Source organism: Triticum urartu, chromosome 2A (assembly GCF_056163025.1).
Source record: "Triticum urartu cultivar PI428250 chromosome 2A, HENAU_Tu73, whole genome shotgun sequence".
Taxonomy (NCBI): Eukaryota; Viridiplantae; Streptophyta; class Magnoliopsida; order Poales; family Poaceae; genus Triticum; species Triticum urartu.
This window is the reverse complement of record NC_141874.1, coordinates 708,101,079-708,128,344: the sequence shown is the minus strand read 5'-3', so window position 1 is coordinate 708,128,344 and position 27,266 is coordinate 708,101,079. Positions and strand designations below refer to the sequence as shown.

Sequence of the window (27,266 nt, the reverse complement as noted above, 5' to 3'; positions counted from 1 at the left end):
CTCCACGTCCGCCCAGCAACGCCGCCCCCTCCCACGTCGCCCGCCACCACCGTCTTGCCGCCGGGGAGCCAACTGCTTCCCCACCACCACCACCACCACCACCACCATCACCACCACCACCACGCAGCCGCCCCCGGCCAAGAAGTCGCCTCGCTGCCCCGGCTAGATCCTCACCGGCACGCTCGTCGGACGTTGGCCCATTCGTTGGACGCTGGCAGGGCAGCTAGCTGGTCCGTGTGCGTCGCGACTCCCTTTGACGGCCGTCTCCTTCGTCGACGCCTGCAAGTTGTTCAACAGTTTGCCAAGGTACAAAATGGACTCCGCCGACGAGTTGTTTTTTCACAATTTCCTTTGTGACTCCGACGATTCATCGTCTGATGACGAGGAGGAGATATTGGCTGCCGTGTTGGTCCATCACCACCTCAATAGCCAGCGGCCGTTGTTCCGTGGCTCCATTCCGGGCCACCTCCCGGCGTTGAATCGCAACCGAGAGAGCGGACATTTCCTTCTTTGGAAGGACTACTTTAATACAACAAACTCGTTCAAACATCAAAAATTCTGCCGCCGTTTCTGTATGAGTAGGCCTCTTTTCAACCATATTAGAGAGGGGGTGGTCGACTATGATGACTATTTCGAGTGCAAAGAGGATGTCGTTGGCAAGATTGGTTTCTCCTCTTATCAGAAATGCACTGCCGCCATCCGAATGCTTGCATACGGAGTGCCCGAGGATCTCATTGACGAGTACGTCTGTATGAGTGAGTCTACATGCCTAGAGTCCATGTATAAGTTCTGCAAAGCTATTATTGCTATATTTGAGTCTGAGTACTTGAGAGAGCCGACAGCTGAAGATACAGCCTATTTGTTGGCGATAAATGCCACCAGGGGCTTCCCAGGGATGCTTGGTAGTATAGACTGCATGCACCGGGAGGTGGAAGAACTGCCCTTCTGCTTGGCAAGGGCGGTATAAGGGCCATGTCAGGGCCTGCACCGTCATCCTAGAGGCCGTGGCATCTCAAGATCTCTGGATCTGGCACTTTCTTTGGCATGGCTGGATCACACAGTGACATCAACGTGTTTCAGCGCTCGCCGGTGTTTGCTAGGCTTGCCGAAGGCAACAGCCCACCGGTGTACTTTACTATCAACGGTCACAACTATGACAAATGATACTACCTAGGTGACGGTATCTATCCTCGGTGGACCACTATTGTCAAGACAATACCCAACCCTATCGGAGAGAAGAGGAAAAGATTTGCCCAAGAGCAAGAGAGTGCTAGAAAGCATGTCGAGTGTGCCTTTGGTGTTTTGCAATCTCGATGGGGCATCGTTCGGTATCCTGCTAATCCTGGAGCACGCAGAAACTGTGGGAGGTGATGACTGCTTGTGTGATCATGCATAATATGATCGTAGAAGACGAGCGCCCGGAATGTCTGTGTGATCAAGGGTTTCAGTTTCAGGATAAGAAATGTTGTGCGTGAGCATGGAGGAGCGGCAACATTTAAACAGTTTATCCAATTTCATCATGACATGTGTGATTGAAAAAAACTCACGTGCAACTACAAAATGATTTGATTGAGCATGTATAGACTTACATTGACAACCAATAAATGTATCTTTTTTTATTCGTTTGCAAAACTATGCGAAATATTTTTATTTTTATTCACTTTGTAAAACTATGCTATTTTATTCAATTCAAACTATTTTCATCAATGCAAAAATTGAACGGCCAGCCGGCCACACCGGCACATATGGTTAACGTGTTGGACACGCTGACCCATATCTAAAATAGGGCAGACGCCGGACGTACGATCGGCCCAAACGGACGAAATCGCTGTCCGTTTGGGTTGCCCCATTGGAGTTGTTCTAGAGGAGTTCTTTTACGGTACCCCTCCTCATCTTGTACCAGTTCAGCTGTGTTGCTTTATATATAAACTGGGAAGCAAGAGTTTTTCGGGTAAAACTACTGATTTCGATATAAGCATGTAAACTTATCTTACACTGTTTACACATCAAGCCAATCTGTAGGCTACAGAGAATTTGTGACCCAGAACAAAATCTAGTGGAAGCATGACAAAACAGGGATCCATCCACAGGCAAACCATCAAGAGAACTTTCGAACCACTCATGAGCAATCACAACGGGCACACGAAATCCCCGCTGCTCTCAACGTCAATGTCGTCGATATCGAAATCGATGTCGTCCAAATCCATGCTCCCCAGGCAGGCAACCTGCCCGGCAACCCCTAGGGCGTTATCGCCAGGTTTCTGCGCCTCCTGGATGATCGCCATGGCTTCTTCCAGGCTCTGTGACGGCGTGTTCATGTCTGCCAGCTGCATGCTCCTTTGGTACTCATCGGTCATCTCAACGGGCAATCTCTTGAGGAACCATGGATGGTTCTTGATCTCCGGGATGGTTATTCGCTGCACGCAGATACAAATGTGAGCACTATATGACTAGGAACTGAACTATTCCAGGACAAGAATATATAACCTGCTGAGGATTTCCAACGAAAATGCGGGACAGCAGATGTATGCAGTCCATCGAGACTCGAACGTAGTCCGGAACAGAGTACTGTACGCTGAGTATCCTCTGTGGAAGACACCAACAATTAACTTTTCTAGTAACACAGTGAGAGGCATCAGATAGAGATGATGCAAAAGTTTCATGAGAGATAAGGTGGGAAGGGTGTGCACTCACAGTGATCGTTTTGCGGAAGTTCCTTGGCTCATCAGGGTCCTCGAAAGGATATGCCCCGACAAGCATCACATAGAGCGTTACTCCGCATGACCAAACATCGGCGACCTAAGATTACAAGAGTTGGTATATAACTGAATGCTTCAGATGTGGTACTTAAACCGTTAAAATCGTGTCGTAGCGGACCAAACTTCGAACATTCGTACCTTTCCATCATATTCTCTTCTAGAGAGGACCTCTGGGGCGATGTATGCCGGTGTGCCGACAGTTGACTTCGGTTGAGAGTGCAAGACAGAAGACTGAAATGAAAAGAGTCGAAACAGGGTCCTTGTTTAGGCGATGAAAACGCAACATTCAGAGGTCATTATCTTGCGCGGGAATACCTTGGAGTAACCGAAGTCACAAATCTTGAGCCGAGGTGCGACACTACCATCCAAGAGAGTGTTTTCTAGTTTCAAATCTCTATGACATACTTGCTGCAGGCAAAAAGAAAAAAGAAAAAAAGATGACATATCGTGTGATGAGCGTTTGACATAAGCTGCTATCTGCGAGCTGGTTTGGCAGAGTACTACGTACCATAGAGTGACAATAGCTCACTCCAGAAATCAATTGTTGGAAGAAGAATCTTCCCTGTTAAGAGTAATGAGTAAGTAACAGTTAATGTAATTATATGTAACCATTGAAGGAAGTTCCAAAGGTCGTTGCAAATATTATCTACCTCATCCTCGCTAAATCTCCCTGCGTTGCAAATCCTTTGAAATAGCTCGCCGCCAGAGGCATATTCCATAACTATTGCCAAATGTGTGGGAGTTAGCACGACCTGAAAAACTAAGCACGTTTAAGCATGAATCGAAGATTAAAGCTTTGATAAGCAGGCCGAGAATTCAAGATGATCAGGGAGAAAACAGCTAGCGGCATTCACAAGCTCAGTTGATTCCAAACTCTCCACCCAATGTAAGATTATATATTCTTGAATGGCAGTGGGTAAGAATCTGAAGTAGTCCAGATCAGGAATGTGCATATGAGATGATATTTCTTCCCATGCAAGAATTTCATCTCTATGGAAAATCAAGTTTTTTTGTTTCATTAAAAATGAAGTTCTTTCCAACCAAGAGGAAATGTTCATACCCTCTAAAAACACATGTATGTCATTTTTCTACTGGTTAATTACCCGCTAAATCATCAATGGTCTAGTTACATGAGCTAAGCAATCAGGTATCTGAAAAAAATCCAAAGTATGGGGATGCAAATCTAAATAATAAGTTTACTTGCCTGACTAGTGCAGAACAGTGCAAAGAGGAAGAAAATGTTAAGCTGATAAGCATTTAACAATTCAAAGCAAGTAGTCTAATAGTAGTGAAGTGGTTAGCCAGCATGTTTGATGTAAAATAACATACACCAAAGTAGTAAAAAGTCCTAGCCTCAAAACATGGAACTAAATTTCAGTTACACATTCTACTTCCCACTAGAGATAACCTTAACTTCCATATTAGTATGTTTCCATATGTGAGTCAAGTCTCCGAAATCAATCACTGCGATCAACAACTTGCAATCGTAAAAGTAATATAAAAGGAGATCCATAATCTTGCAAAGCCACAATTTTCTGTAACGAAGTATCAGTACAATATGTGACTAGTTACCCTGCGTTAAATTTCATGAGGTAAAGAGCTAAAGCATTACACTCATAACTCGGCCTCCTTTGGTTCATAGGATTGGAAAATCATAGGAATAGGAAAGTCATAGGAAATGAGATGACATGCATCTCAAATCCTATGCATAGGAATAGAAAAGGAGATGCCCTTTGATTCACACCATAAGATTTTTTTCCATTTAGTCTAGGCTAATGTTTATTCCCTATGAAATGTGGAGGATAGGAAGAATTCCTCCATAGGAATAGGATCTCATTCCTACAAACCAAAGAGCTTTGAAGGAATTTTTCCTATAGAAATCCTATCCTATGAAAATCCTACAAAATTCCTCCAAACAACTTTGAGCCTATATGAGGGACAATCACTGTCCTAGAAGCCAAGAAATTACCTCCTTGAATCGAATAATATTTGGATGCTTGAGTGACCGGTGGTTCATAATCTCCCTTTGAACATGTTCATCAATCTGCAGCAAAAATAAATGTTTAGAGTTAACTCATGAATCATAAATACTCCCTCCATTTTTGTATACAAGGCCACAAACCCATATTACAGGTACCAAGGCAAAAGTTAATATCTTCTAAGTCAATGTTGCAAGGCAGCTTGTCTCCTTGATAGTGGCCTTGTATATAAAAATGGATTTGACACCCGTTTGTTACTTAAGCACGACACAGCATTCTGAACATTAGGATCGATCCACCACACCACACGCTCCGAGCCGTTGGATGTCGTCCTGAACTGTGGAATCACTTGGGTGAATCATCTATTAGTTCTTTAATAACTGTGGTAAGATTTTGTTATCGCATTTCAATAAAAGATGCTTTCAACAGGTAGACCCAAAAGGAGAAATGCATAAATGCTTGAAACCAAAGCCACACCAAAGCGAAGGCTATGAATAGTTAATCATATACCTACTACATTGGACATTATGTGGCAGCAGAAGCAGATTCGGTGTGTGTCACTGATTCTTTTCAATTATTTTTATTGGAGGGAAGCATTGGAAGCAACGGCAGGGTGGCAGGCCCTGGATACTTCCTTGTCTATTTTGTTAGAATATGGTTCCTTTGGGATTAAGAGAGAGTCTGGGTAAACTCCATGCAATGTCTTTAACAAAAGGGGGCGTCGTTCCATTGTCAAATTCAACTAATGAAGGTCGAACCTAGAGTCCTCATCCCTGGAACTCGAGCGCCTGAACTCAAAGAGCAGCACATGGCCAACATCCGCAGTCCTGGTAAGCCTACCCACACAATTAGAACCATGCCCGCGCAACACATGCTGCCGAGCAGTAAAAACGGCAAGTATCGGTCAAGCAAGATTCCAGGCACACACGGGAGAAGCACGAGATAATCTCACTGTCCTGCAGCTCCGCTACCGCGTAAAACAGAGGACGGAGCAGAGTGAATCCATGGACGCTGACCGGCCAAAACATTTCTAACCAATCACGGGGCCATCGAGCCTAGGACAGCGCACACGGGAGAATAGTTTTGGATCAAGCGCCGATGAACCGTGTGGGTATGAGGGACGACGAGGCTGCTCGCGCGCGTACCTTGTGGCCTCGCTCGATGAACTTGACGGCGAAGTGCTCCTTGGTCCGGACGTCCCGCACCAGCTTGGCCACCCCGAAGTTGCCGGACCCGATGTCCCTCACCACCTCGTACCGATCCATGTCCTCCCCTCTTTCTTCCTATGTCCCTCAAGGCCCCAAGCAGACAAGCACCTTGATGGTATGGTGCGGGAGGAGGAAGGAAGACGGGAGGGTGTGAATGGAGCTGGGGCTGGGTTCTGCAACCCACGAGGTCGGGGAGGGGATTGGTATGGGAGCCTTGAGGTGGGGATGGAGGGGAGGAGTCCGGAGAGACACGTCACCTTGCAGCGCCGCCATGTGTCGCCGCGGCTGCCGTCCGCAAGCCACAAAGGGAAAACCCAACTCCAACACTTCTCATTGAGATTGAGATGCGGTCTTGAGTCTTGACTGAAGAAATGGACAGTCCCACTGTTCTCAAGGGAAGGAAAAGTACACTGATGACAGCGAGCCATCACCGTTTGATTCTCATCCAACGACTGCCTACCAGTTTCTTTTCATCTCTTCGTTTTCTTTTACTATTATTCTGCGAATGTTCTTTCTTCTGTTTCATGTTTACTTCTATTATTTTTAATGTTTGGAGATTTCAAACGTTGTTTGAATTTTTTTTCAAAAATGCTCCTGTTTTCCAAATTTTGGTCACAAATATAAAAATGTTCGTGTTCCAAGAAATGATCATATATCCAAAAGCTGTTCGAAATTTCAAAAAATCCATTTTCTAGAAAATATTCACTGATTCAAAAATCGGTAATTTTTAAAAGATGCCGCGGTCTCAAAACTTGTTCGGAATTTCAAAGAATGTTCTCATGTTTAAAAAAAATGTTGATCGTATTAAAAGTTGTTCGCAATTTCAAAAATTCAAACGATAAGTGCCACAGGTGTGGCACGAAGCAATCCCGCTCTGGCGTTTTTTGCGGCTAAAGTTGCCATCCGAAAAGAAAAAACAAACCAAAAAAAACTAAACCTGCCATCCGAAAAGAAAGTTGCAATGCTTGACAAATAAAATTGACATCCTCGCATCATTAAACTTGCCATCAAAAACATTTGGAGTTGCCATGAGTTTGTGTCAGTGTGACACTTATCAGGGTCCTTTTGAAAAATGATCGGGAATTAAAAAAACATCTATCTAAAAACTGTTCACAGTTTCACAAAATGTTTCCCATTTAAAGAAATTTTTCACAAATTAAAAAAATGTTCGGATGTTTATAAAAAAAATTGTTCATGTTTGATAGAAATTCTTCGTAATCTTAAATAAAATCGAATCCTGCAAAATGCTTCAAAATTTGAAGGAAAAGTTTTCATTTCTGTTGCTGTCGTTAGTTCTTTATAACATTAGCGGTGCGCTTCTGTCACTAGGAGTGGTGAGTTCCAGGTGCATGAATCACAAGATGCAGGTCGCGAGGTCGACTCCAAGTGAACGCTTACGTTTTTATGGCGATTTTTTACATCCGCTCACTGTTGTTCCACCCAGTGGGCCGGCCCAGTTTTGTTTGCCCTGTGCATCACGCTCCTTCTTTCTGTTTTTTTTTTTTGAGACAATCCACGCGAAGCTTTATTTAGTCCGACCCAATGTTCAGAGGTACAAACGAGATATTACCAGGGTGTTCTAACCAAACATGGCGGCCCACCCCTAAACTTAAAACATGCTTCGCTAGATTGTGAGCCTCGAAATTCGAGTTTCTAAACTCATGAACAAAACTACAACTACTGAAAGAAGAGATTTAGTCTATTATTTCATGTAAGATCGCCCCGTAGCTAGCCGGGTTCTTCTGTTTGATATCATTTATCACAGTCTTGCAGTCTGATGCAACATGTATTCTCTGTATGTTGAGATCCTCAGCAAGTGCCAGTGCTTCCCGGACAGCAAGAGCTTCAAGAGTCGGCGGATCAAACACCCCCTTCACCACTATCGCTGATGCGCCTTGAAAGCTTCCCTCATGATCACTGCTACTCCTTTTTTCTGGTGAGCTGCACGGCAACGGAGGCCCACATACGCTGGCCAGCCCAGTAGTACAGGATGCTCCGCAGCATTGAAACGGGGCCTCCAATTGGGCGCATGGGGCCCATAAGCGGGGTTGGGCGTCCTGGTCTTTTTATTCCATTTTTTCTGTTTTTTCTTCTTTAAAACAATTTGGAATATCAAAAAAGTTCAAACTTTAAGGAAAAATAATAATTTTGGGGAACATTTTCCAGAAATCATCACATGTGGTGGTTAAAAGATGTTCATGATTTCGTAAAAAATGTTTACATCTTTAAAAAAATCGTAAATTCAACAAATGTTCATAAACTTCGAAACAAATGTTCACTAATTCAAAATTCTATGAACATTTTTTGAACTTGATGAACAAAAAATGTATTCCAAAACATTGTTTTTTGAAAAATGGAAGAACAAATTTTGCTATCAATGACCATTTTTTGAAAAAGCAATGAACAAATTTTGAAAAAGAGATGAACAAATTTCGAATTTTATCAACCATTTTTATTTCGATGAACATTTTTTGAATTTGATTAATAATTTTTTAATTTGACGAGCAAAAATTGAATTTGTTGAATATATGTTTTACATTGTTGAACATTTTTGGAATCTGATGTAAAGAAAATGTTCATGAATTTAAAAAATGTTCATGATTTCAAACAATGTTCAAAATTTAAAAAAAGTTCAGGAGTTTAAAAGATTTTTGCAATTTGAGAAAACAAAGAATATAAATCAAAAAGGGAAATCAGAAAACAAAACAAAAAACTAAAAACAGAAAAATGAACATAAAAAAGAAGAAATAAAAAGGAAGAAAAAACGAAATAAAAAATAAAGAAAAAACCGGCTCAGAGAAAGTTCTAGAAGCTTCCCAAAAAGGATTGAATGTAAGCCGAAAAAATGGGCCTGCCCATACAAAAAACCAGTGCATTAAAATGACATTGCTTTGTGAAATGGGTTGCAACATTAAAAGGATCTTCTCCGGAGGTGCTAGAGAGAAGCTCTCGTGCTACCAAAATTTGTCTATTGTTGTCAAAAGTTGCAGAAAATCTTAACTTTTTGGGCACCATTGGCATGAGATGTAGAGTTGTAGACCGATGTAAGAAAAGAGACTCCTTGCAGCGAATAGTAGCTATGAGAGAAAGAGAAGAATAACCGCTGACTGTCGAGTAGGGCATTTTGGTGCCCAGGCTCATCTACACCCGGTTAGAAAAAAAATCATAAAAAATTCAAAACAAATTTAAAAAATTTCAAATAAAATTTGTATGGTAGACAATTTGATGCGTGAGGCCTGCCCCAAATTTCAAGTCATTTGGACATATGAGAAGCTCTCAGAAAAAAAGACAAATCGAACCAAAACAGTACATGAACAGTAAATATTTTTACAGACCCCCAATTTGTCTTTTTTGCTGAGAGCTGCTCATATGTCCAAATGACTTGAAATTTGAAGCGGGCCTCAAGCATCAAAATGTCTATCACACAAATTTTATTTGGAATTTTTTGAATTTTTCTAGTATTTATTTTGATTTTTTTCGTCGACGCGGGTGCAGATGAGCTCGGGTGCAGAAATGGATTTTCCTGACTGTCTTCTTTCTTTCTTTATATGCATGTTCCATGTTTTTTAATTGAATTCCTAGAGTATGCCCAGATTACACTACAATCTCCAAGTGATTCTTTTAAAACTTGTTATTATGATCTTTCTGTGGTCTTATCCTGGTACAGGTCAGTGTAACGTTGAGTTGATTGATCAGACTATGTAGCACCACAGTTTTCTTTCTCAACAAAGAAAATAACACATATATTTTTCCCATATGCAGAGCATACACAAAAATAATATGGAAGATTATTGGCAAATACTCGACATTCCATGATCCCAGGCGAACAATTCCTACAAAGAAATATGATGGAATGTGGACGGCAAACAGAGCATAAAGGTGGGACGCGTTTACAGAACTATCCAGGGCTCCAGGGCGAGCAGACAAATCTCATAGAAGCACAGCACTGTGGCATTGCGCGGCGGCCAAGAAGGCTTAGAAGCGCATGGCGTATGGACGATTAGCGGAGACAACCACGACATATGTATCATCATCCTACTCCTTGTACTTCATGCTCTCGAGCGAGAACCCAGGCATGTCGAAGGAGAGGGCAAACTTCTCGACCTCAACCTTGAGGTTCTCGATGTCCTTGTTGTTCACCAGGCCCTTGGAGAAGTCCTTGAGCAGCTTGCCGTGCTCCTTCTGGATGTTCAGGCAGATGGTCACAGCCTGGTGGAGGAACTCGGCGATCTGCTCGAAGTCCTTCTCGACCAGACCCCTGGAAGTCATCGCGGGAGCACCTGAAAACAATAGCCAGAATCCGCTCAGACGACATTTCAGCAGGCTATGTGCCAGGGAAAAACTAGGAAACATGTTGGGATGATACAGTCTTCCTGTAAAGCCTATCAGCTATGTCAACAGGCATAACAGGGCTTGCGGAACAGGTATCTGGTATCCCATCACAGACAAATCTCTCAGATTATTGAAGATCTCACTCTGAATTACTTCTATCAAGGGATAGAAAAGGTCATTCCCAATTCCCAAATAAAGTGTCATAGTAATTTAGTTTGTATCATGTACTTGTTTTAGTTCAGAGAAAATTTATCACGTCAACAGCGGTGAATAACAAGTCACAATGACCATGATTGCTCACATTGAAATGTATGCAACATGAATGAAGTAAACAGTACAGCCCCCGTTCATTAAATATGAATTGTGAATGTGGAAATATTTCTATTAACCAATCTAATGAATAAGAAGTTTGACTGCACGCATTCTAGAAATTCATCTATTCCGGATGGAGGTAGTAATAATTTCTTCACGCTTGCAGTATCAGCAGATGTAATTAAAACAAATAAGCAGACGGAGTGATTCTTACCAATGCGGACACCACCCGGGGACAATGCACTGCTGTCACCGAAGACAGCATTCTTGTTCAATGTAATGCTGCAAAGGTCACACATCTTTTCGACCTTGTTTCCTGCAGAAATAAGCTAATATTAGAACAAGTGATAATAGGACTGCTAGAAAATCAACTCACACAAATAAACTGGGGCATACCAGTCAAGCCAAGAGGGCGGAGATCCCATAGAACAAGATGGTTGTCAGTTCCATCGGTCACCATCTTGTAACCCTTGCTCATGAGATATTTTCCAACCGCAACAGCGTTGGCCTTGACCTGCTTTGCATAGGCCTTGAATCCAGGAGTCAAAGTTTGCTTCAGGGCAACTGCAAGGGCAGCAATCTGGTGGTTGTGGGGACCACCCTGGAGCGATGGGAACACCGCAAAGTTGATCTTGTCCTCATAGTCATACACAGCACCCTCAGGCTGGCCCTTCTTCGCAGGCTTAGGGCCTTTCCTGTAGAAGATCATGCCAGCCCTCGGTCCCCGGAGAGACTTGTGTGTTGTAGTGGTAACCACATCGCAGAACTCAAAAGGATTTGCAGCTTCCTAGATAAAAGAAAGGAAACAGTAAGCATCTCAGAAACTGTAGGATTACATCGACATTCATACACTCTTTAATCTTCAACCTATTGCAGTATGCCTGAAACACCTAAAGAAAGATGATCAGGATTTTATAAAAATTAATAGGACATTCTTTTCAATTACATGGTACACTATATGCATTTTTCATGACTACGCTTATAGAAGTATTGTTCTTCACTTACAGAAAAGCAGAGTTCAGAAGAACATGAGAAAAGTACAGTCAAACAAGTGGTTCCCCTGACTATGTACAGTACAGAAGGAATATGCACATCAGTCACCCTAGCAGACAGCTGAGCGCTCAATATATGAAAAACGTGTACTCAATTGAGGCAAGTAGCACATTATATTTATATATACCATGCCATATGTCAAGCCAGGACTCAGGGCCGTTTGTCATATGTTTGACGAAAGATAGTATAAGAGCAGTCATTCCATAGGTTAATCAGTGCAAAAACACAATTGATTATATCCAAACAATGTACTCAAGTATTTACGCTGAAACAAAGATTAACAATTATTATTACTACTACTACTATTTATACAACAAACTTGCACTTAAGTATGAACTCCAGATTGTTGCATGTTCTATCAGGGGAAAAAATAACAGTTGTTAATCCTTCGATCTTGCATTTGTCTGAAATTACAACTCAACGTTTTAAGAAACTAAACATTTACGGAAAGATACCAAAGCGCAACTCACTTACTTAGATGGGATCTAATAGTAACATTCCAGGTAAACAGAGTATTTTCCAGTTCAGAACAACCCAGCACCAACCAGTTATGAAATATGCACAGATCTAATAGATGCACACAGCTAAAAGACAATCATATACAACTAGAAAGCTCAACAACCAGGTACCTACTAGAAAGCTCAACTCTTTTAGCTGTGTGCATCTATTTTCCAGTTCAGAACAACCCAGCACCAACCAGTTATGAAATATGCACAGATCTAATAGATGCACACAGCTAAAAGACAATCATATACAACTAGAAAGCTCAACAACCAGGTACCTACTACTAAGATCCCAACAACCAGATCGCATCGCATAAAAGAGGAATCTTGAAGCCAAGATCCAATTTCTGAATGTAACAAGCCGACGTGAGTTTGTGGTGATTATACCTGCGCGGCGACCAGTCCGCTGATGTGCGCCATGTCGCAGAGGAGCATGGCCCCGACCTTGTCGGCGACGGCCCTGAGCCTGGCGTAGTCCCAGTCCCTGGGGTAGGCGCTGCCTCCGCAGATGATGAGCTTGGGGCGGAAGTCCATGGCCTTCTCCTCGAGCTTGTCGTAGTCGATGTAGCCGTTGGCGGCGCTGACCTTGTAGGGCAGGCTCTCGAAGTAGATGGAGGTGGCGGAGATCTTCTTCCCCCCGGCGGTGTAGTAGCCGTGGGTGAGGTGGCCGCCCGAGGGGAGGTCGAGCCCCATGATCCGGTCGTGCGGGTTGAGGAGCGCGGTGTAGGCGGCGAAGTTGGCGGGCGAGCCGGAGTAGGGCTGCACGTTGACGCCCCAGGAGGCGGCGTCGAGGCGGAAGGCGGCGAGGGCGCGGTCGCGGCAGAGGTTCTCGATCTCGTCGATGACGTCGTTGCCGCCGTAGTAGCGCGCCCCCGGCATGCCCTCGGAGTACTTGTTGGTGAGGGCCGAGCCGAGCGCCTCGATGACGGCGAAGGAGGTGAAGTTCTCCGAGGCGATGAGCTCGATCCCGCTCCGCTGGCGCCGCTTCTCCCGCTCGATGAGGTCGAAGACGTCCGGGTCCGCGTCCGCCAGCGGGGTCAGCCCCCACGACGCGACGGAGTCCATTGCTGCGGCGGCGGCGGAGGAGGAGGAGGAAGGGGGGAGTGGTGGTCGTCGGCGGAGGGGGGGAGTGGAGAGGGGGAGGTGGGCGGCGAGTGGTGGCGATTGGAGGCGTGGGGATATATAGAGAGGAGTGCGGCGCGTGTGCACGTCGGAGGTGGGTGGTGGTGGTGGGTGCGGGTGCGGCCGAGGTGTTCGACCGGGTGCGCGGTAGGGGGTTGGTGTGGGTGCGAGTGAGGTGCTTGGGCCACGGTCGCGGTGGGCGGTTGGGCCACCGCACCGCGCCGTCACATGACAGACGTGTTAACCGCCAGTGCGGATTTTGTGCTCTGCTCCCTTGATTTTAGAGAAGTTCAAAACGGATTTGAAAAGTACTAAGCTTGCACGTGCAACGCACGTAATCAACATATTATTTTCATAGCCTAAATAAGCACCTCAGCGGCAACGTTTTCAAGCATTGATGGGCGTCTATTTTTTATAGACACACCTGATATCATGGAGAAAAAATGTTGGCTTGTATTTTGCTGAAACACAAATCATAAAAATCTTCATTACAGTGTTAAGGAAGGGTTCTAACGCCACAAAAATCGAACCAACAAAAAGTAACATGAAAACATCGGTCTTACAAGGATACAAACCCAAACTACACCAGATTGCAATGACAGCTGGGGGCGAGTAGTAAGGGGGACACGCTCTTAGGCTGAATTCAAAACCCAGCCACACACGTTTGCTATAATTAGCCGCAATGGATGACACAAACATGAGCTTCCATTAACCATACGGGCTATTCAAATTAGCAACTCCAAAGCCTTCAGAAATCCTCAGAATGCATAAGCTCCGCTAAAAAAACTCATGCAACATAAACGACATTTGACTATTTCTTTATCAAACAATGTGAGCTAATCAACAAAAAGTTATGTCTTCAAGATAACAATGTTCACAACATGATGCTCCTTCCCTCCGAGAGCCGCCGCCAAGAAAGCAAAAGTAGTTTATATCCAACGCTTGTTAATGTCCATTAAACGCATATTCAACATCAAGGTGAGGTATGCTAGACCTTCTGTCTTCAACAAGTCAAAAGCTTCTTCCTTGTACATAATCACACCCAACATCAGTTTTCAATAATTACACCCTCCTTATGAAAATATGACAAAGAAAATGTCCTAATTTCTACATACTCTCAGAGATGATGAGATGACTCGCCTTTGATGCCAGCAGAGCCCTAGTGTTCGAGACAGAAGCACGTTAAATCTTTCAGAATACTCAATCTCTCACCAAATGTGATATCCCAGTCCCTTTGTTCTTTTATCTCAGTAAATATCCAAGTCACTTTGTTCTTTTATCTCAGTAAATATCCAAGTCCCTTTGTTCTTTTATCTCAGTAAATATCCAAGGCTGTCAAGTATCAAATGTCATGCATTAGCACCAAAGAAATTTAATACAATTTCACATAAGGGCATATACGTATATACATTTCTTGCCAACCATGTGTTCCATTATGTTTAACAAATCACTGCATAGGTTGTTTCAATGGTGATCAGACGCTGTTAGACTGATCAATCAAACATCGCATCTATTACAGAGACGTAGAGAGGTTACTAATTAAGCAAGTAAAAGCATTACAAAAAAATGTTAGGACCTATGAGCATAAGTAATACTGACTTTGCATGTATCCTCATGAATTATAGCGATTTCATGCTACAGTTTACCTTGTCTATCAGCTATCAGTTCAATGTAAAGTATGCATTATACAGACCTTTCACTAACTACATAAACAATATGAATGCACAGTCATCAACCATTACGCATCTACGAACATGAACCAAATATATTGATTCTAAAGATAGGAGTAATTGTCATCTAAATTTTGAGATCAAAGAAGAGGGATCAGTGAGACATTCGTAGAAGAGCAGCAAATGTGAATATAACAGTTTATATGCTCTGGTTGAGCCACTGCAGAAGACAGACAAAATAGCTATTCAAATTATGGAATGGTTGTAAGTATTTAAAAGGTATCGTGCCAGATACAGAAAAGGTATATGCAGAGCGTTAAAAACTTTCAGAAATAGCAATGTTTTGCAGCGATGAATAGCACTTCTTATGGCAGATGACCATTGAAAGTTGGGCCAAAAGTTAGACCTTTTCAAAAGTAAAAATTGGAGCATAATCCATTTTATCTAGAACTAAGGCAGAACTTGAAGATCCTAATTTAGTTAATGATTGGAAGTGCTCTCAAATATCCCAAGCTCCCGTAGAATTGAGCTAGTTGCAACACCTCATTTACGTGAAAGAAAGATAATAGATTTTTGGGAGAAGTTGTACCTTGTTCCCCTGACCACTGTTGGGAATCTTCCTTTCCATAGGCTGCGCAAAACAATGGGAGCAGATAAATGCTTGATAATAGCTGATAATTTTCTGTAACGCCTAGATTTCGTATTTCCTGATTAAGCTGGCAATTCTTCTTGCTTTCTGGTATAAATTTAGAGAGAAGTGAGGATATTGTAATTATTTGAAAATGTTTTGCTTACACAATTACAAGTTAAAATGTGGATCACAAGCAAACTTCGCTAAAATTGTAAATCATGTAAACTGATGTATATACTAACCTTTATAAAGGAGAATATATCACCATTTCCCATGACATGCGGATCGTCAGGGGCCTTCTATGCACACTGGTTAGTATAGTCAAAACCGGCAAATTTGCTATAGCATTGTTGCTGTGATCGACCATGTATTGTTATGGCTGAAGCACCCGAGTCATAAATGTCTGAAACTAACGAATCAGCACAGTTTCTTCCTTCAAAGAAAGTTGTTCTTACCTAGAATCAAGAAGCAAAGACAAGGTGAGCACAACAATTCAGCTATTCTATTTGATATATGTGCCGTTGAATTACCTTAACAGTTAAAGATCTTTCAGCAGTGGCAGATGATGCTTGAACAATTCTCTTAATTCTCATAGGTTTGTTAAGCAATGAGGATCCATCACCCTTGCTGACAAGTACATCCATCAATGGCCCAAAGTTTCCCGCCAGCTCTTGAATTTGAGTGGTCTCATTGCCGTACATCCACCAACAGCCGAAAGTTCCTCGCCTCCTCTTGAATCTGAATCATGTGCATGTTAAAACAAAGAGACTTCAGAGGGGAATGGTGCGAACAGAAATCTGAACGTGAGGTTCAGTTCACTACCATGCATTTAATATGGCTATTTCAGTTATATTATGACAATGGAGCACCATGACTGGCAGAGCATATTTAGGAAGACACGAAACAGAGGAAGATTGAAGGGGGAGGCCTGGAGAGGAGCAGAGGCTCACACTAACCTGCCTGAAGAAGAATATATGAATACGATGCTTCAGATCCGCGGCGAGGCGAGGTTAACGGCTGGCGGGAGAGGAGGTTTGGCGCGAGACCAGGTCGATGGCATACTTGCACGCGCGAGGTGAAGGAGTTTCTGGTCCCAAGATCGATGGCGTGATGAGGAGGCTCAGATCTGTGGCGGCGTGAGTTGAGTGAACCATACGGGCGACGACCGCCTCCCTGGTCCATCCCCAGTCATGGGATAGGGCGAGGGAACACCTATTGGCCGAATCTTGTGCGGGATGCCTCCTCCTCACAGGGGTGGCTGGCGGCGGCTGCGGGAGGCGGCTTCGGGCGCGGCGGGGCGGCTTCTGCGGCTAACAGCGGCGCGAGGCTGCGGGAGGAACGGCGGGGCGGCGAACGGCACAGGAGGAGGAGGAGGAGGGGGCGAGAAAGGTCGAGGAGGGGACGAGAGACGTGCAGGGAGGAGGGGCGAGAGAGGTCGTGCGGGAAGGAGGGGAGAGGTCGTGCGGTCGTGTGCGGGCAGCGTTTTTTTTTGAACGATGGATTTGGTTTAATGCGTGGTTTGTTGCGTTAAACATTGAAGGATTAAGGGCCATTAGATCTTGTTGATGGACGGGTCTGATTGTTTGGTTCTCCGCCCTCTCTTCCTTTTATAGGGGTAGTAGATACAAAATCCAAAATAAATATTGTGTGTGGATATTATAGTAAGCTATGCGCCAGTAATTTCTGTAAAAAGAATTCTTTTATTTACTGTACCGTGAAAAAATTGTGGGAAATAATGTTCGAGTAGGGTTGTGTGTGCGCATAATGCCGAGGTGGAGCTTCACTCCGCTGCTCACGAGCGGCGTCATAGAGTTGACAGAGCTCCTCTTCTGACTGTCTTCCATGGTGGATGGCGCATCTCGAAGGGTGATACACCAAGGGCTCGTAAAATAAGCCTTGCACTGGATCTGGCCGACAATACTCGTTTCTCTCCTCTTTCTTTGTTGTTGTGGGGTGGGAGCTTTGGCGTAGCCAGGGATGGGCCAAGCCCCAGGCTAAACACCTGCTATAATACTGAATAGTGTCACTCATTCTACAGTCGGTGAAGAACCACAACGCCACAACCCGGGAGGCGGCCCGGGTAGCCTGGGTCCTCACTACACCATTGGGCGGGAGTAAGGGAAGGGGAATCACTCATACTTTCTTGAATATGGTGTTTTTGTGGGGCGATGAAGCTAGTTTGGAGGTGCATTGTGCTTATTATTCTGCCATATCGACCTTCATCGACGGAGCTAAACTTCAGGATATTGGATATCTTTAACGCCCTTTGTGCAACCTCCATCGGGAGGTCCTCTTCTCCTTGCCTTAGTTAGCTAGGCGGTGGTCGGAGATGGTGGCTTGAGCGCCTTGATACGTCTCCAACGTATCTATAATTTTTGATTGCTCCATGCTATATTATCTACTGTTTTGAACATTATTGGGCTTTATTATCCACTTTTATATTATTTTTGGAACTAACCTATTAACCGGAGGCCCAGCCCAGAATTGCTGTTTTTTGCCTGTTTTAGGGTTTCGAAGAAAAAGAATATCAAGCGGAGTCCAAACGGAATGAAACCTTCAGAAACGTGATTTTCTCATCAGATAAGATCCAGGAGACTTGGACCCTCCGTCAAGAAAGCCACGAGGTGGTCACGAAGGTAGGGCCCCCCCTAGGGCGCGCCCCCTGCCTCGTGGGCCCTCGAAGCTCCACCGACGTACTTCTTCCTCCTATATATATCCATGTACCCCCAAACGATCGGGGACGGAGCCAAAAACCTAATTCCACCACCGCAACTTTCTGTATCCACGAGATCCCATCTTGGGGCCTGTTTCGGAGCTCCGCCGGAGGGGTCATCGATCACGGAGGACTTCTACATCATCATCCAAGCCCCTCCGATGAAGTGTGAGTAGTTTACTTCAGACCTACGGGACCATAGCTAGTAGCTAGATGGCTTCTTCTCTCTTTTTGGATCTCAATACAATGTTCTCCCCCTCTCTTGTGGAGAGCTATTCGATGTAATCTTCTTTTTGCGGTGTGTTTGTTGAGACCGATGAATTGTGGGTTTATGATCAAGTCTATCTACGAATAATATTTGAATCTTCTCTGAATTCTTTTATGTATAATTGGTTATCTTTGCAAGTCTCTTCGAATTATCAGTTTGGTTTGGCCTACTAGATTGGTTGTTCTTGCCATGGGAGAAGTGCTTAGCTTTGGGTTCAATCTTGCGGTGTCCTTTCCCAGTGACAGAAGGGGCAGCAAGGCACGTATTGTATTGTTGCCATCGAGGATAACAAGATGGATTTTTTAATCATATTGCACGAAACTATCCCTCTACATCATGTCATCTTGCTTAAGGCGTTACTCTGTTTTTAACTTAATACTCTAGATGCATGCCGGATAGCAGTCGATGAGTGGAGTAATAGTAGTAGATGCAGAATCGTTTCGGTCTACTTGTCTCGGACGTGATGCCTATATACATGATCATACCTAGATATTCTCATAACTATGCTCAATTCTATCAATTGCTCAACAGTAATTTGTTCACCCATCGTAGAATACTTATGCTCTTGAGAGAAGCCACTAGTGAAACCTATGGCCCCCGGGTCTCTTTCTCATCATATCAATCTCCATCACTTTATTATTGCTTTGCTTTTACTTTATTTACTTTGTATCTCTATACCAAAATACCAAAAATATTATTTATCATCTCTATCAGATCTCACTTTCGTAAGTGATCGTGAAGGGATTGACAACCCCTAAGCGCTTTGGTTGCGTTGAGCTATTGTTTTTGTGTAGGTACGAGGGACTCGAGCGTGGCCTCCTATTGGATTGATACCTTGGTTCTCAAAAAACTGAGGGAAATACTTACGCTACTTTGCTGCATCATCCCTTCCTCTTCGGGGAAATCCAACGCAGTGCTCAAGAGGTAGCAAGAAGGATTTCTGACGCCGTTGCCGGGGAGTTTGCGCAAAAGTCAACATACCAAGTACCTCACAATTCCTATCTCCCGCATTACATTATTTGCCATTTGTCTCTCGTTTCCTCCCCCCCCCCAATTCACCCTTGCCGTTTTATTCGCCCTCTCTCTATCCTCCCTCTCTTTCTCCATTTGCCCATTTGCTTTCTGTTTTCTCGTGTGTTGGATTGCTTGTTTGTCTTGATGGCTCAATATAATACTAAATTGTGTGACTTCACCAATACCAATAATAATGATTTCCTTAGCACTCTGATTGCTCCTCTTACTGATGCTGAATCTTGTGAAGTTAATACTACTTTGTTGAATCTTGTCATGAAAGATCCGTTCTCCGGCCTTCCTAGTGAAGATGCCGCTACCCATCTTAATAGCTTCGTTGATTTGTGTGACATGCAAAAGAAGAAAGATGTCGATAATGATATTGTTAAATTGAAGCTATTTTCTTTTTCGCTTAGAGATCATGCTAAAGCTTGGTTTTCGTCTTTGCCTAAAATAGTATTGATTCATGGAACAAGTGCAAAGATGCTTTTATCTCTAAGTATTTTCCTCCCGCTAAGATCATCTGTCTTAGAAACGATATTATGACTTTTAAACAACTTGATCATGAACATGTTGCACAAGCTTGGGAGAGAATGAAATTAATGATACGTAATTGCCCTACTCATGGTTTAAATTTGTGGATGATTGTTCAGAATTTTTATGCCGGATTGAATTTTGCTTCTAGAAATCTTTTAGATTCGGCCGCGGGAGGCACTTTTATGGAAATCACTTTAGGAGAAGCTACTAAACTCCTGGATGATATTATGGTTAATTATTCTCAATGGCATACTGAAAGATCTACTAAAAAGGTGCATGCGATACAAGAAATTAATGTTTTGAGTGGAAAGATGGATGAACTTATGAAATTATTTGCTAATAAGAGTGTTTCTTCTGATCCTAATGATGTGACCTTGTTTACTTTGATTGAGAATAATAATGAATCTATGAATGTGAATTTTGTTGGTAGGAACAATTTTGGTAACAACGCGTATAGAGGAAATTTCAATCCTAGGCCTTATCCTAGTAATCCCTCTAATAATTATGGTAATTCCTACAACAATTCTTATGGAAATTATAATAAGATGCCCTCTGATTTTGAATCTAATATTAAAGAATTTATTTCTTCGCAAAAGAATTTTAATGCTGTGATTGAAGAAAAATTGCTTAAGATTGATGATTTGGCTAGGAACATTGATAGAATTGCTCTTGATGTTGATTCTTTGAAACTTAGATCTATTCCACCTAAGCATGATATCAATGAGTCTCTCAAAGCCATGAAAATTTCCATTGACGAGTGCAAAGAAAGAACCGCTAGGATGCGTGCTAAGAAAGATGCCTTTATAAAAGTGTGTTCTTCTAGTTCATATGAAAATAATGATGAAGATCTAAAAGTTATTGATGTGTCCCCTATTAAATATTTGTTTTGCAATATGAATCTTGATAATGATGGGACTGAATATGATCCACCTTTACCTAGAAGGCATTCTAAAAATTCGGAATTTGTTGATCTTGATGCTAAATTTGATAAAAGTGGGATTGAAGAAATTAAAACCCTAGATATTGCTAAACTCACTATTATGGATTTCAAGGAATTTAACTATGAAAATTGCTCTTTGATTGATTGTATTTCCTTGTTGCAATCCGTGCTAAAATCTCCTCACGCTTATAGTCAAAATAAAGCGATTACTAAACATATCGTTGATGCCTTGATGCAACCTTATGAAGAAAAATTTGAATTGGAAGTTTCTATACCTAGAAAACTTTATGATGAGTGGGAACCAACTATTAAAATTAAAAGTAAAAATTATGAGTTTTATGCCTTGTGTGATTTGGGTGCTAGTGTCTCTACTATTCCCAAAACTTTGTGTGATTTACTAGATTTCCGAGATTTTGATGATTGCTCTCTAAACTTGCATCTTGCGGATTCCACTATTAAGAAACCTATGGGAAGAATTAATGATGTTCTTATTGTTACAAATAGGAATTATGTGCCCGTAGATTTTATCGTTCTTGATATAGATTGCAATCCTTCTTGCCCTATTATTCTTGGTAGACCTTTCCTTAGAACGATTGGTGCAAATATTGATATGAAGGAAGGAAATATTAGATTCCAATTTCTATTAAAAAAGGGCATGGAACACTTTCCTAGAAAGAAAATAAAATTACCATATGAATCTATCATGAGAGCCACTTATGGATTGCCTACCAAAGATGGCAATACCTAGATCTATTCTTGCTTGTTATGCCTAGCTAGGGGCGTTAAACGATAGCGCTTGTTGGGAGGCAACCCAATTTTATTTTTATTCCTTGCTTTTTCTCCTGTTTAGTAATAAATAAATTATTTAGGCTCTGTTTTGGTTGTGTTTTTTGTTTTTAATTAGTGTTTGTGCCAAGTAGAACCGTTGGGAAGACTTGGGGAAAGTTTTGTTGAACTTGCTGTAAAAAACAGAAACTTTAGCGCTCATGAGAACTGTTGTCATTTTTATTTGGAAAGTGCTATTTAGTTAATTATTTTCGCAGATGATTAATAGATAAATTCCTCACGTCCAGAAATTTATTTTTGAATTTTTGGGGTTCCAGATCTTGCCCTAGCTACAGATTACTACAGACTGTTCTGTTTTTGACAGATTCTGTTTTTCGTGTGTTGTTTGCTTATTTTAATGAATCTATGGCTAGTAAAATAGTTTATAATTCATAGAGAAGTTGGAATACAGTAGGTATAACACCAATATAAATAAATAATGAGTTCATTACAGTACCTTGAAGTGGTCTTTTGTTTTCTTTCGCTAATGGAGCTCACGAGATTTTCTACTTTAAGTTTTGTGTTGTGAAGTTTTCAAGTTTTGGGTAAAGATTTGATGGATTATGGAACAAGAAGTGGCAAGAGACTAAGCTTGGGGATGCCCATGGCACCCCCAAGATAATCTAAGGACACCTAAAAGCCAAAGCTTGGGGATGCCCCGGAAGGCATCCCCTCTTTCGTCTACTTCTATCGGTAACTTTACTTGGAGCTATATTTTTATTCACCACATGATATGTGTTTTGCTTGAAGCATCTTTTATGATTTGAGTCTTTGCTTATTAGTTTACCACAATCATCCTTGCTGTACACACCTTTTGAGATAGCCATACATAATTAGGAATTTGATAGAATACTCTATATGCTTCACTTATATCTTTTGAGCTTTATAATTTTGCTCTAGTGCTTCACTTATATCTTTTAGAGCACGGTGGTGGATTTGTTTTATATAAACTATTGATCTCTCATGCTTCACTTATATTATTTTGAGAGTCTTAATAGCATGGTAATTTGCTTAATAATAATATACTTGGTATTCAAGATTTGTAAAACTTTCTTTTGAGTGCGTTGAATACTAAGAAGAAATTGATGCTTGATAATTGTTTTGAGATATGAGGATGGTGATATTAGAGTCATGCTAGTTGAGTAGTTGTGAATTTGAGAAATGCTTGTGTTAAAGTTTGTGATTCCCGTAGCATGCACGTATGGTGAACCGTTATGTGATGAAGTCGGAGCATGATTTATTTATTGATTGTCTTCCTTATGAGTGGCGGTCGGGGACGAGCGATGGTCTTTTCCTACCAATCTATCCCCCTAGGAGCATGCGCGTAATACTTTGCTTTGATAACTTCTAGATTTTTGCAATAAGTATATGAGTTCTTTATGACTAATGTTGAGTCCATGGATTATACGCACTTTCCTTCCTTCCACCATTGCTAGCCTCTCTAATACCGCGCACTTTTCGCCGGTATCATACACCCACCAAATACCTTCCTCAAAACAGCCACCATACCTACCTATCATGGCATTTCCATAGTCATTCCGAGATATATTGCCATGCAACTTTCCACCGTTCCGTTCATTATGACACGCTCCATCATTGTCATATTGCTAGCATGATCATGTAGTTGACATAGTATTTGTGGCAAAGCCACCGTTCATAATTCTTTCATACATGTCACTCTTGATTCATTGCATATCCCGGTACACCGCCGGAGGCATTCATATAGAGTCATATTTTGTTCTAAGTATCGAGTTGTAATTGTTGAGTTGTAAGAAAAATAAAAGTGTGATAATCATCATTTTTAGAGCATTGTTCCAAGTGAGGAAAGGATGATGGAGACTATGATTCCCCCACAAGTCGGGATGAGACTCCGGACGAAAAAAAGGAGGCCATAAAAAAAGAGAAAGGACCAAATAAAAAAATGAGAGAAAAAGAGAGAAGGGACAATGTTACTATCCTTTTACCACACTTGTGCTTTAAAGTAGCACCATGATCTTCATGATAGAGAGTCTCTCATTATGTCACTTTCATATACTAGTGGAAATTTTTTATTATAGAACTTAGCTTGTATATTTCAATGATGGGCTTCCTCAAAATGCCCTAGGTCTTCGTGAGCAAGCGAGTTGGATGCACACCCACTTAGTTTCTTTTGTTGAGCTTTCATATACTTATAGCTCTAGTGCATCCGTTGCATGGCAATCCCTACTCACTCACATTGATATCTATCGATGGGCATCTCCATAGCCCGTTCATACGCCTAGTTGATGTGAGACTATCTTTTCCTTTTTGTCTTCTCCACAACCACCATTATATTCCACATATAGTGCTATATCCATGGCTCACGCTCATGTATTGCGAGAAGATCGAAAAAGTTTTGAAAATGTCAAAAATATGAAACAATTGCTTGGCTTGTCATCGGGGTTGTGCATGATTTAAATACTTTGTGTGGTGAAGATAGAGCATAGCCAGACTATATGATTTTGTAGGGATAACTTTCTTTAGCCATGTTATTTTGAGAAGACATAATTGCTTTGTTAGTATGCTTGAAGTATTATTATTTTTATGTCAACATGAACTTTTCTCTAGAATCTTTTGAATCTGAATATTCATACCACAATTAAGAAGATTTACATTGAAATTATGCCAAGTAGCACTCCGCATCAAAAATTCTGTTTTTATCATTTACCTACTCGAGGACGAGCAGGAATTAAGCTTGGGGATGCTTGATACATCTCCAACGTATCTATAATTTTTGATTGCTCCATGCTATATTATCTACTGTTTTGGACATTATTGGGCTTTATTATCCACTTTTATATTATTTTTGGGACTAACCTATTAACCGGAGGCCCAGCCCAGAATTGCTGTTTTTTGCCTGTTTTAGGGTTTCGAAGAAAAGGAATATCAAACAGAGTCCAAACGGAATGAAACCTTCGGAAACGTGATTTTCTCATCAGATAAGATCCAGGAGACTTGGACCCTCCGTCAAGAAAGCCACGAGGTGGTCACGAAGGTAGGGGCGCGCCCCCTGCCTCGTGGGCCCCAAGAAGCTCCACCGACGTACTTCTTCCTCCTATATATATCCATGTACCCCCAAACGACCGGGGACGGAGCCAAAAACCTAATTCCACCACCGCAACTTTCTGTATCCACGAGATCCCATCTTGGGGCCTGTTGCGGAGCTCCGCCGGATGGGGCATCGATCACGGAGGACTTCTACATCATCATCCAAGCCCCTCCGATGAAGTGTGAGTAGTTTACTTCAGACCTACGGGACCATAGCTAGTAGCTAGATGGCTTCTTCTCTCTTTTTGGATCTCAATACAATGTTCTCCCCCTCTCTTGTGGAGATCTATTCGATGTAATCTTCTTTTTGCGGTGTGTTTGTTGAGACCGATGAATTGTGGGTTTATGATCAAGTCTATCTATGAATAATATTTGAATCTTCTCTGAATTCTTTTATGTATAATTGGTTATCTTTGCAAGTCTCTTCGAATTATCAGTTTGGTTTGGCCTACTAGATTGGTTGTTCTTGCCATGGGAGAAGTGCTTAGCTTTGGGTTCAATCTTGCGGTGTCCTTTCCCAGTGACAGAAGGGGCAGTAAGGCACGTATTGTATTGTTGCCATCGGGGATAACAAGATGGGGTTTTTATCATATTGCACGAAATTATCCCTCTACATCATGTCATCTTGCTTAAGGCGTTACTCTGTTTTTAACTTAATACTCTAGATGCATGCTGGATAGCGGTCGATGAGTGGAGTAATAGTAGTAGATGCAGAATCATTTCGGTCTACTTGTCTCGGACGTGATGCCTATATACATGATCATACCTAGATATTCTCATAACTATGCTCAATTCTATCAATTGCTCAACAGTAATTTGTTCACCCATCGTAGAATACTTATGCTCTTGAGAGAAGCCACTAGTGAAACCTATGGCCCCCGGGTCTCTTTCTCGTCATATCAATCTCCATCACTTTATTATTGCTTTGCTTTTACTTTATTTACTTTGCATCTCTATACCAAAAATACCAAAAATATTATTTATCATCTCTATCAGATCTCACTTTCATAAGTGACCGTGAAGGGATTGACAACCCCTAAGCGCGTTGGTTGCGTTGAGCTATTGTTTTTGTGTAGGTACGAGGGACTCAAGCATGGCCTCCTACTGGATTGATACCTTGGTTCTTAAAAAACTGAGGGAAATACTTACGCTACTTTGCTGCATCATCCCTTCCTCTTCGGGGAAATCCAACGCACTGCTCAAGAGGTAGCACGCCTCAGACGAGATCGTAGTATGTGACAAGACTCGATTACCTTTTCTTGTAAATCGCAGGGTCATATTTGCAAGATGAGAGGACTTGGAGGTTGTTTTTTTAGCTCCTTTTAGTGTTGCAATACTTTTGTCCGGAAAAATGATACCCTCATATATTACTCAAGAAATTTATACAATTAGAGAGAAAAAAGCTCGTCGTGCAGGACAACACACCGCCTATTAACGCGCTATCAGTTTTTACATTGAGGCAATGTTTCGCAAGCTCGTGTGCCCATTCACTTTTTTCTGATAAAGAGGGCTCTTCCTTTGACTTTTTTTACGGAACCTCGTCGGAGGGTAGGTGTTCATGCACATTCATATAGAGAGGGAAAATACATAGTGGCCCAATTTATAAGGGAAACCAAGTCGAAAACCGAACAACTCACACACCACCTCACGACAACCTAAGCAAAACCACCAACATGATCTCCACCCAGGATGACCTTGAACAAGAACTTCGACAACGCCTTCTAGAATGGAAACAACGTCCAAGGGGCGCCATCGCCCCGTGTCAACCACAAGATTTTCATCTAGACCCACACATGACCGTCATCCCCGGCATCGACCCTCGTCGACCACAAGACTTTTGTCCAAACCTGCACACAACCATCCACCTTGGCATTGAGCACCGGAGTGAAGCTCCACCTCGAAATTAAGCGCACACACAACGGTACTCAAACATTATTTGAAGAAATTATTTCCCACGACGTCCATACCTCCTCCGATTTCATTTGTCATATACCGCCAAATCTTTTACAGCTACTAAAGAGGAAATAAGATACATCACATACTACATATCCTATGACACTTAACCATCTCAAGTTGATCATGATCTAGCGAAAAAACACCAAGGGCTTCAGGTCACCATCAACGGGTGCCTAGGAAGATAAGAAGCAGCATTTGAGACACTGCTTCTGCTAATACAGGCAACAACCACCAAACCACATCGCAAAGCATTAAAACAACCATTATAAGCAAGAGCATACCACATCGCTACATTCACCCCTTCTTGATTTTCACCAATGTGGAATCATCGATGAGTTAGACGAACCCCATGCTTCCTGCCTGAGATCAATCAAGAGCGAT

The 27,266-nt window shown here is 42.2% G+C and overlaps 3 protein-coding genes across 3 annotated transcripts; 1 reads left to right on the top strand and 2 right to left on the bottom strand.

Annotated features, from left to right (window-relative positions):
- The first annotated feature begins 313 nt into the window (after positions 1-313).
- Positions 314-967, top strand: LOC147987009 (uncharacterized). Its single transcript, XM_087542234.1, has one exon. It carries the CDS (start codon positions 314-316, stop codon positions 965-967), a length of 654 nt encoding a protein of 217 aa, XP_087398360.1.
- A 976-nt stretch (positions 968-1,943) lies between these two features.
- On the bottom strand, positions 1,944-6,190 carry LOC125540046 (abscisic acid-inducible protein kinase). Its single transcript, XM_048703617.2, has 9 exons — positions 5,884-6,190; positions 4,729-4,803; positions 3,410-3,511; positions 3,268-3,321; positions 3,075-3,167; positions 2,898-2,990; positions 2,695-2,799; positions 2,488-2,586; positions 1,944-2,417 (listed from the first exon to the last, which is right to left on the bottom strand). The coding sequence occupies exons 1-9, from the start codon at positions 6,001-6,003 to the stop codon at positions 2,130-2,132; spliced, it is 1,029 nt and encodes a 342-aa protein (XP_048559574.1). The 5' UTR covers positions 6,004-6,190; the 3' UTR covers positions 1,944-2,129.
- Positions 6,191-9,676: 3,486 nt separating this feature from the next.
- On the bottom strand, positions 9,677-13,315 carry SHM4 (serine hydroxymethyltransferase 4). The gene is made up of 4 exons (XM_048703616.2): positions 12,534-13,315; positions 10,987-11,377; positions 10,805-10,906; positions 9,677-10,226 (listed from the first exon to the last, which is right to left on the bottom strand). The coding sequence occupies exons 1-4, from the start codon at positions 13,209-13,211 to the stop codon at positions 9,982-9,984; spliced, it is 1,416 nt and encodes a 471-aa protein (XP_048559573.1). The 5' UTR covers positions 13,212-13,315; the 3' UTR covers positions 9,677-9,981.
- Between the last annotated feature and the right edge of the window lie 13,951 nt (positions 13,316-27,266).